We start from the raw sequence: 10,445 nt of genomic DNA on the forward strand, positions 1-10,445 counted from the left end.
CATTATTCCAAACCTTTTCTCCTTTCTATTTTAGACCACTTATTTTAAAATACGTTTAAATTAAAATAGTTAATGTGTCAAATTATTAAGTACGGTATATAAAAGCAACAAGTGTCAAATATGTAAGTATCGGGCCACACCCAGAAAATGGCGTCACTGTAAACTCTAAAGGAGAGAAGAACATTTTTTATTCTTCTTCAGTTAACTTAGGCACAATAATCAACATATATAATTCCAATGGGGTTTAAACCCTTTCACGTAGCCGCATTGAAGAAACCACTTTTGAGTGACAGGAAAAATGTCAAAAACAGAACAGTTTTCAGCCTAAATAACCTGAATTTGAGCAACAAAGTTCTGGACCAATCACAAGTCGCCTTTTATCTACGTCACGGGAGCGCATGCGCCCAATACAGAAGGCGCAGACTACAAGCGGCTCCACACATACGTAGTGTGAACCTCTTAGTGTCAAGGCGCAAGTGCTATCCGGGGTAAGTAGCCTACCCTTATCCATCTTACTGTCGTTTAGCGTACAACATTCAATGTTAACAATTAGTAATAATTTATTTATGTTCAAATTAGTTTAATAAATTCCCGAAAATAACGCGTTTTTAGATAAATAACACTTTTAATGTGAACGAATCATTCAAACGTAGGTTTGATGGTAGATATATCAATCTAAGGTTGTTTTTCTTATGAGTGTTATAAATAAGTAATAGACTAACACTTTTTTATGTGTTTATATATTTTTTTAGGAAATGAATTTTTATTGGACAATATTTTGATCATAGTTCCATGCCTTAACTTCCTTTCATATTTGTAAATATCTTTTGAATTTAACTTGTAAGATTTCAAAACAAATTTTCAATGACTGTTTCTTCAATATCGTTCTTTTCAGATGGATTCAACTTTTTATCCAACACGAATACAAATTTGTTATTTGTAAATACATAAATGGTAGCATTATATTTACTTTGTTTGTAGCCTTTGCTCTTACAGAATTCTGTTTATCTCCAATATATTTCGGGTTTGTGACATCTTCAGGGAGAATTTTGGGATGTACTTTTTGCATTATATTTACTATTTATACACAGTTCAGTGATCTATGTGCCCAACGTTCCTTATCTTCATGACGCTGCATACGTAGGATCGCGGGCGCGGACGCGCGATGAACGCTTCATAAAAAATGTTTTTTTGTTTTACATACTCACATTTATTTGATGTAACACATTACTTTCACTCCCGGAGAAAATATTGCTTTCGTAGAAATTGTTAGTTTGTGTTTTGGGAGGAAAATTGGTTTGCAAAATGGTGTATGTGTGTGTGTGTGATGGATGTTTACAGAGCTACAAACTACACTGTGGTGCGATTTTAATGAAACTCGGTATGTGGAAACTAATCCATGGTATCTATAGGTGTTTTTTCATTTGTTTTAATTTAGATTTTTAATTAAGATTTTTTTTTACTTTTTACAAAAACGGCTAAAAGATTGTCCTTGAAATTTATGATTTAAATGTCTATTAAACCCTGAAGGAAACTTCACAACTCACAACGCTATATAAATTACTGTTCAAAAGTTATTACAACTTCTGATTTTCCCCATGAAAATTCATAATTTAAGTTTCCCACGATGATTGTTGTTTTACATTTTTTGCTCATAAAACTAGTAGAACGTTTAATTCTAATGCTTAAAATGGTTTACAATACCTGCATATAGTAATCCTTTGTTGGTGATTTTGGCAACTAGTTTCGGTTCATTTTTGAACCATCTATGTTCAATATAGAAAATCTGCTGAACTAGCTTAGAGAATTCACAGAAGGCTGTAAATATTTGCAAAATGAAACCGGCAGCGGGTTTTCATCAGTTTAGAACAAAACATTGATTGAATTTGAATAAACTTCTTCGTGAGCAGCGTGTTTCATACTTCCAGGGCTGACCGTGGTCCTTGTTCCATGATCTTCTAAAGAGGGGCCTGCGGTCAAAAGCACAAACTCTCTAGAATAAACAGCTGGGTACACATCTCCTGGTTTGCCATAGGAATGCACGGGTTTATTTGTGCCCTTGGAGGGTAGGTCGCCTCGTTAGGCACGGTTCACACGAGGGACTTTTCTAGCTGACTTGCATTGACTAGCATTCTTCGGCACCCATAAGGGTTAAGGCATAAGGGTTTATCTACAGAATAGGGGTACCTCAGCAAATAGGAGAGAGCCTCCTTTATTTTCCACCCTCAAAATTCCAACTGTTGTCATAACCGCAACAATTGTTAAGTTTTTTTTGTACCTTCGTAAGACTTTGGTTTCCAAAACTGGGAGGAACACTACTTGTATATTTTCTAACATAGTGCTCTATAAGATAATAACATTAATTTTACTTTTAGGAAAGAGTATAAAGGCTGATTCTAATCCCATATTAAATTCATTCAGTTTGAAAACTAGGGAATAAACAGGCATATGTTGAAGTATAAAAACTGTACAACAACTGAAGAAATTGAAAAAGAGTTGGAAAAGGACATGGAGACCCTTATGAATTTATTAAACCACACAACAACCCCTGCGCCAGACGTCATCAATATATTTCTCAATCGTACACTTAACGAGACTGGAAACATTGCTAACAGGACTATGACTGAATCACCATCGCATGCCTGGACCAACGGTAAGATAATTAGAATGGTAATTCTAAAACAATAGTATTATTTGTTTACATGTAAAAATATTTTTTTGTTGTTCCAGTTTCAAAAACTTTGATTATATTAGATTTACCTTTGTTGTTGTTGCCTGAGTTCTTGTAGGTAAGATGTCTGTGTTGATTTTTTTTTACCATAGAACATAAATGCATTGTTAGTCTTATAATTTATATTAACTTATATATTGCTTATATGGTTTAGTTTTAAATGCTAAACACTTTCATTGTTAGGAATAAAGTAGACACCTTGGCTAAACAATTTGCTACCGGAGCCATGTCCAAATTACAAAAGTATGAACCAGGTAGTGAACAAAGTGGTTCTAGTGGGTGAAGTTCCAAGTTATATTCCGGTTGCTAAGCCCACTAAACCTATAGATATCTAAACCTGCCGTGACAAGGTTGAGTGAGCAGAAAGGTGGCTCATAATATGGAAACTAATCTTAACATGTTAAACATCATTATTTGGATAATATTTCTTTGTTGGCAAACCTATTTAAGTAGTCTTTAAGTTTGTCTATCAAATACCACTAACTTTTTCCGTTTTTAAGTTACTATAACAAATAATGTCTAAAAATTAAAATTGCTATTACTTAAACCAAAACGTAAGGTAAAGCAATAATTGTTCACTAAGCCACATTTCCTATTCGTGCTGAGATATTAGACAAGACAAGAGGAGTAGCAGAGCGTTATGCAGGTACTGTATTGACGAACTGAGTGATATGTGGCACACTAAGACAGTAAGAAAGTCAAATTTAGGTCTCTAAATACCGATGCTTATCTTTTTAGTACAGACAGGGGTAGCAAAAGTGCTTGCCTTGATGTACCTGCTGCAGTGTAGAATCATACCACACGGAAACAGCACTCAATTTCGCAGCACTGAATCATCCACAGGGTGATTAAAATAACATAGAAGGTCAGACATCCCAAGATCAGATAGTTGAGATCTACTTTATGTCTTGTGGTATTTTTCAGGGATATTTACTACCTGCAGAATTGTTTTATGTGTTGCAGTGGGTTAGTTATTCTTATATTTTGTTATCATTTTTTCAGTAACCCTCTTTGCGTTGAGTGTGCTTGGACTGCTTTTCATCTTAGGATGTTACGCCATTTTTGGAAGACATCACAGAGCTATCTACAATATTCCTGGAGCAGCAGTTCAATACAGAGAACAGCCCCCTCTGCTTCCGATACCAGAGTCTCCTAAAGAGGAAGATGAGGTGAATGATTGTGGTGAGGTTGAAAACTTCCATCTACCCGGGATCAGCAGCTCCCAGACCAGGGACAAGTACAAGTCCATCCCCTCATGGAAATTCCCCGTAAGTTTACTTCTCATCATTGGTTCAGTTAGAAGGATTGGTCCATTAAAACTTTAAGATTGGTATAATGGTTTGGTAGTCTCTTAAATTGATTGTGTTCAGCATATAGTTTTGGTGCTGAATTATTGCCATCTTTAAGCTGTACCTAACCATTCAATTGTAGTTGTTCTGCTGAAGACCACCTTTAACCACTCATGACACAAAGACAAGCTCGACGGAAGTTGAGTTCTAGTGTTCCCGTGTCATGTATGTGAGTGTGTGCAGACAAATGTAGTGTTATTTTAATGCAACGGTCTCCAGCAGAAGATAATAACAGTAGGATAACTCCATGTGTAGCATGAAGATGGCAATGATTTAGGGACAAAACTAGTTAGGTGTATCGTATATCTGAACACAATTAAAGGCTCAATATTGGTATTAATATCAATTGTGTCTGATATTAACACCGTTTTTAGAATTTATTTATAATAAGTAGTAAGGATATGATTCCATCATGGAGTACACCATTTCATATTAAGGCTGAAGTACAGTAACAGAAATAAGTTATTTCAAACAATTAAAATAACATTGAAAATACTCTTGGTAGCCTCTAGTACACCTTTGTTTTAAAAGTAAAAGTTTGTCTGAAAATATGTCATAAGGCATATGTGGGCGCACACTGATCCAGCATTTCACCTGAAGCAAAATGTTGCACAACAATTTGCTTTAACCGTTTTGTTTCTTTGCTTCTCCAGTGTGCGAGAGGTTCAAGCATGATGCAGCATTTGGTTTCAAGCAAAAATAAATATTATTTGTACTGGTACTCTACGGTATTGTTTTAACATGTGTGACGAGGAAGTCAACGTAGCTATTGCTGTATGTCAGTTTTTTTGCAAATGCTAGACTAAGAAAGAAAACATGGTGTTCACTCAACCAATCAGATTATAGACATTAATGCTCTCAGAAATAAAATCAGAGCCAGTGAAATTTTACAATTACTATTGTCGAATAATTGCTACACTATTTTATTGTAAAGGTTTTTAAACACGTAAGTGATAGCATTAGAAATTATTATCTGATAATGTTGTGATGGTTATAAATAATGAACTAAATAACCTGGGTTGTTTCTTAGTTATCAACCGACTCTTGTCGGCATTTTGGCGTCCGCCATCCGTAATGGAAATATGAGTATAGTCAGTTTTGTTCTTTTTAAATTATTTAGTTCAATTACAAAGGAATTACAACAAGCTAATAAAAATACCGCTTACTGAACCTAACAATGCAAAACATAATACAAGGAGAACATATACTTAAATGATTACAAAACAAATAAATTAAGACACAGTACAATTTAATTTTACTAATTTTTATTTTATGTATGACTATCAAAGTGGTAGCAAGAAAAATTAAACAACAATGTGGTTAAATGGAAATTCAAAAAATATAACTTTTAAGTTGTAATGAAACGTCAAAATTCATTTTTCAAAGAAGAGTTATTTTTTAAACAACAAAAGTTCGATTGAATTTTGAAAGCCACTAATTCTTCACTAGAAGGGATTTGGCGCATGCGCAGAACGTTTTGCTCCTTGAAACATCAAACATTGTGCTGTATGGGATCCATTCGTCGAACAACTGCTCAAATGTTTTAAGGCGTTGCAAGGCGCCTAGCAACGTTTGCTTGATCAGTGTGCGGCGTCCTATTGAAATACATGGAGAGCTCGTACCCAGCGAAACATTTTGCCTCGCAACACTTGCTTCAGGTGAAATGCTTGATCTGTGTGCGTCCGGCCTAAAATCATACAAAATCTTCACTCAAAACAAAACTGGTCTTTTTGAAGTAATTACAGCTTGACTACTCTTGGAAAGTCCCTAGTGATTTTTTTTTTAATTTCTCATAATTTAATTTCTAATATACATTTTCTGAAATCGGATGGATTTAAACTGTACATATTAGGTAGTTGATTTGAGAAAGAGAGGGAATTTGATTCCTCTGTTGCTTGATCTGTTTGTTCCTCTTGGTATGTGTAAAACGAGATGCAACAACTCTTGTCTTAAAGTATTACACTATCAGCTAAAGCAACAAACTATGCTACCATATTCTAATCTTTGAACTTGTTTTCTCCTTGCAACCACAAAAAGGGAGCTTCAAGGGAAGGCACGTATTTCAACTTTGCAAGTATATAAATGACGCCAAAACGACGTTCAATGATATAATCATACAATTGTCAAGGATATACAAGACTTAAAGTAACAAACGCACATTTTAGATAGGTACATTTCTACAGTCATCGTTCAAAATATAGTTCGGCCGCTTAGATAGCGACCTCCTCTAACATTGGTTAGCATTAGCGCGCAGGTCGCTGTCTAAGCGGCCGAACTATAGGAGGTTTTTCATGCCATTATACAACATTTTGACATCTGACTGAACACTACCTACAGGTTACCACAGCTGGTTTTGTATTGACCCAAAGTCTCATAACGGTTGCACTTTAGTTTACGTCCTACATTTACTATTACAGTTGAACCTCTATAAGACGAATTTCAAGGGGTACGGGAAAAATTCGTACTATAGAGGTATTCTTAATAAAGAGGGTCGTTTTATCTAGGTTTAATGCAATATTAATGCAATACAGTTTAACTGCTGTTATTCTTCTTATAGAGGTTTCTCCTCGCTCCAAGGTTTCTCCAAACAATGACTGAGGAAGGAGGAGGGATGGGTGGGGGTTTCATGTTGAGACAAGCTTCTGTTTGTTTTGAAAACTACGTACTATGGAGGTTAAGATTATGATAAATTCGTCTTATAGAGGTCACGTTCGTCTTGTAGAGGTTTTGTGCTAAGAATATTCGTTTTATAGAGGTTAATCAGTCCTAGCCCATGTCACAAACAAATTCGTCTTATGGAGGTTTTTAACTTAATTACTACATTGTATAGAGGTGTTTTTAGCATTGACCTATATGAAAGTGTCAAGGGGATTAAAAAAAATCGTCTTATTGAGGAATTTGTTTTATCGAGGTTCGTACAAACGAGGTTCAACTGTACACATTATAAATTAACTACCAGCTGATTATAAAATGAAACTGTTCTAAACTAAACCTAACCTTAACCAAACTACAGGTGAGTAAATGTAGGACGTAAACTAAAGTGCAGCCCTCATAAAATAGACAAAAATGTATAGCCTATTTAAGTATAACTATAACTGTGTCAATGTATGCAAAAGTTTATTTTTAAAATTAAATTATTAATCCATACGTTGTTTCCTGTATAGAAGAAAGCCGAGGATGCAGAATCTAATTCAGAATCCCAGACTGATCCCTTGGAACACCTTGAATTTACTGACAGCCAACTTGACTTCACCGAAGCTATGACCATGGAGGAACTCAAGCAGTTCAAACAGGAATGTAAGGCCATCGAAATTATCCATCTTAAATGTAAGATAAGTATCATTGTGTGGGAGTGCAATTTTAACACAATCCTGATTACTTAAAGGGAGAGTTAGATAACAATGAATGGTCATTGAATGAGTCTTCCAACAAAACAGTAGTATAGTAATTGACATCGTCATCAGTGTACAAAAAGCTAAGATAATTATATGTTTTATATAATAACATTTTATTTGAAATGAAATATACTTAAGAAATTAAATTAGGGGCTGCCAGCAATTAAACGTCACAAATAAGATTATGAAAACTTAAGAAACTTAATAGCCAGATCTCTATTTACAAAGATATTTTCACACACAGTCACAAGTATAGATGATTCGATCGGACAACTCGACAATGGACACGCGGCGGAGTAGCAGCAGGTTTTTCTTCCTCTGCTTCATTTCTTGGAATGAGAGTGTTGGTAATTGAATTTGGACTGTTTAAATGTTGAGGGCTGTTTGGACTCTCCTGGTTTATGGTTGGGTGGGTGATTTTATCTCTGTAGTGTTGCCGGTTTGTCGCTGTGTTTCCAGTTTTGCTAGTTTCAATTTCATATATATTAATTGAAAATGGTAGAGCTGGTATAGTCTTCTTTTAGCGAATTTCTCATATAGGAAATAAGCTGTTACCGTAGGTCTCATGGTAAGACTTGGACCCGGGACCAATTTATTTTTCATTTTGATGTTCCTAGAGGCCAAAGCACCATCCGTCAAAATTCATATATATATATTTATATATGTGTGTCCGTTAGCACCATAACTCAGCAAAAATGATCCGATTTTGATGAAACTTGGTACAAACATGTAAACCTACCTTTATTCTAACGAGTTCCCGAACTAGCATGATCATGGAAATGGGGTTTTATGGAGGGATTTATGGGGTAAAAATTGGTTTTTCTCGTTTTTGTCCCTCAAAACATATAATTTCCCAATTTCTCTCTAGACCATTTTGAAGAACTTAAAAAAACGAATAATTTAGTATATTGAAGTGTTTTTGTATGGTTATTGATAACGGAGAAAATTGTAAATCTAAAATTCCAATGTTATTCTTATGGAGTAAACTGTTGTAGTTTGCTTGTTTATGGATATATTTGGATCAAACTTGGCAAATCTATTTATTTTCTACAAAGCTATTAATATTTTACTCATAAACACACTTTATTACCCTCCCTGTAGGCAGCAAACCTAGGTACTTGTAAGGTACTTGTTTTTTTTTAATAGATTTAATAGGTTTGCTGCGGCGGGGGTATTTTTGTTTAGGAGGGTGTTTGATCCATTTGTAGTTAACATGTTTATATATTTGGCAGCTTATACTCTTCCATTGTCAGGGTATCCCTTTGTTTTTTCAACATTTCACAAACAAAGCCAAAATTTACTATAAATAAACCCACTCAACAAAACGGGTCATGAACCGAAGTCCATATGATGGATTCGTAGCGAGCGACTGACGACCAGAAGTGTTTTATAAGAAGTAAAAGCTCACCAACTGTATAGCAGCATTTTTTTGTTCACTGGATAGTGGATATTGACAATAATTATTTCGCCCTCATGTCTCAGTTGACGTTCACGTTCACGTGGCACGTCCAGTCCCAGGTTGACACATAGAGAAAGTAAAGTTTTTATTGTAAAAAACATTAATATTCATTTCACATGCACACAGAGTTCTAAACTATTTGTCAATTTGATATTTGTAAGTACTGGCCCAAGAAGCGCACCGGTTGATAATCTTGGTTGGATTCGGATATGGACATTTACACTGCTATCTAGATTACATGTCCTCGGTGCAGTTTACCAGTTGATCTTAGATCGGGTCGAAGTTAGTTTGTACATAAATGAGGAGGTAGGGGTCGTTTTACTGTCATTGTAATCTTACATATCTTCTCAACTATCTAACCATTTGATTTGCTAAACACATGTGGGACTTCTAAACCTTTAGCTGAATAACTTTTATAGTTTATTTGTATTTGTTGTTTCAAAATTTGAGCTGTGCAATGAAGTTATTTTTCTTGTTACACTTTGCCTTATGGTGTGTGTTGTTTGAACCTATGTGTTACATATACCTGATGTTAAAACTCCACCTGTCTGTCCTATAATATCTCACACCCCCACAATTAATTCTGTACACACCTAGCTTATCTTAACAGTTAAGTTTTTGGGGTCTTTAAGGAGTTTGATAATTTGGTTCTGAAAGATTGAAACAAATGTGTCTTCAAACAAAGAGCTGGTTAATTTTCCAGTACTGGTAGTGGAGCTATTTATGCTATATTATGGTATATTTCACACTATCCGATAATCTATTTGGGAATCGGTCTGATTTTAATTTTGCTTTATGTATTAGAGATGAGCACACATATAAAACATATGTAATCCACAAATACCCACTGCTAAAAGTCGGTTATTGATTTGATTTTTACTTTCTAATCCTGAAAAGCTGTGTGAAGCTTGGAAAAAATTATTCTACATTTTATATAGTTGCTTTTCCTCGGGGTAGAAACTGCGATATTGACTTAACTCGCCTTTCCCTAGCTGTTTTTCATAAATGCTATTACCATTGAGTATACACATCTAAAAGGGGTCAGATAATGCTAATAGTTGTTACCAATTTTGGCAACGTATTTCGGGCGGCTGACGTTTGGGTCGCGGTAGTGCAATGCGCCTCTGAGGACCTTTTAACCATTTAGTAGTACTAAAATGGATTATAAAACAATGAAACTACGAACTAACAAACAAAATTTTTTTAAACAAAAATGACATTTTACAACCTACAATGAAAGCAATAATAAAAACAACTAAACTGCCTTACCGACAAGTCCGAGGTGGAGTAGTTCGGGCCGCTGACGCTACTCAGGAAGAGCGCTGTTCAGATAACTATAACCTCCATTGAGTGGCTAACCTCCAATTATGATCATTCAATAATTTTGTAACCATTAGCTGTATATTTATAATACTTAAACCTATTTATAAAACTTGAATTTGGAAAGAGAATTCTTTATTAACCCTAAGAAGAGGAGGGCCTGGAACCCCCCTTGGACTACTGAAAGTGGC

At 35.0% G+C, this 10,445-nt stretch overlaps 1 protein-coding gene across 1 annotated transcript; it reads left to right on the forward strand.

The window, feature by feature from the left end:
• Window positions 1–456: 456 nt before the first annotated feature.
• On the forward strand, window positions 457–9,005 carry LOC128998860 (uncharacterized). The gene is made up of 5 exons (XM_054425217.1): window positions 457–488; window positions 2,376–2,653; window positions 3,734–3,999; window positions 7,245–7,377; window positions 8,920–9,005. Exons 2-5 carry the CDS (start codon window positions 2,449–2,451, stop codon window positions 9,003–9,005), a joined length of 690 nt encoding a protein of 229 aa, XP_054281192.1. The 5' UTR covers window positions 457–488; window positions 2,376–2,448.
• Window positions 9,006–10,445: the final 1,440 nt, after the last annotated feature.

This window comes from Macrosteles quadrilineatus, unplaced genomic scaffold (genome assembly GCF_028750875.1).
Source record: "Macrosteles quadrilineatus isolate MER2022 unplaced genomic scaffold, UCM_ALF_1.0 Scaffold_7__1_contigs__length_78375512, whole genome shotgun sequence".
In the NCBI taxonomy this organism is placed as follows: Eukaryota; Metazoa; Arthropoda; class Insecta; order Hemiptera; family Cicadellidae; genus Macrosteles; species Macrosteles quadrilineatus.

Excerpts from the sequence above, each read along its gene's own strand:
- LOC128998860 (XM_054425217.1), top strand. The coding sequence starts at position 2,449 with ATGTTGAAGTATAAAAACTGTACAACAACTGAAGAAATTGAAAAAGAG. Across the intron at positions 2,654-3,733 it reads ATCGCATGCCTGGACCAACG|TAACCCTCTTTGCGTTGAGT; the intron begins GTAAGATAATTA and ends TCATTTTTTCAG. Across the intron at positions 7,378-8,919 it reads CAAGCAGTTCAAACAGGAAT|TGGATATTGACAATAATTAT; the intron begins GTAAGGCCATCG and ends TTCACTGGATAG.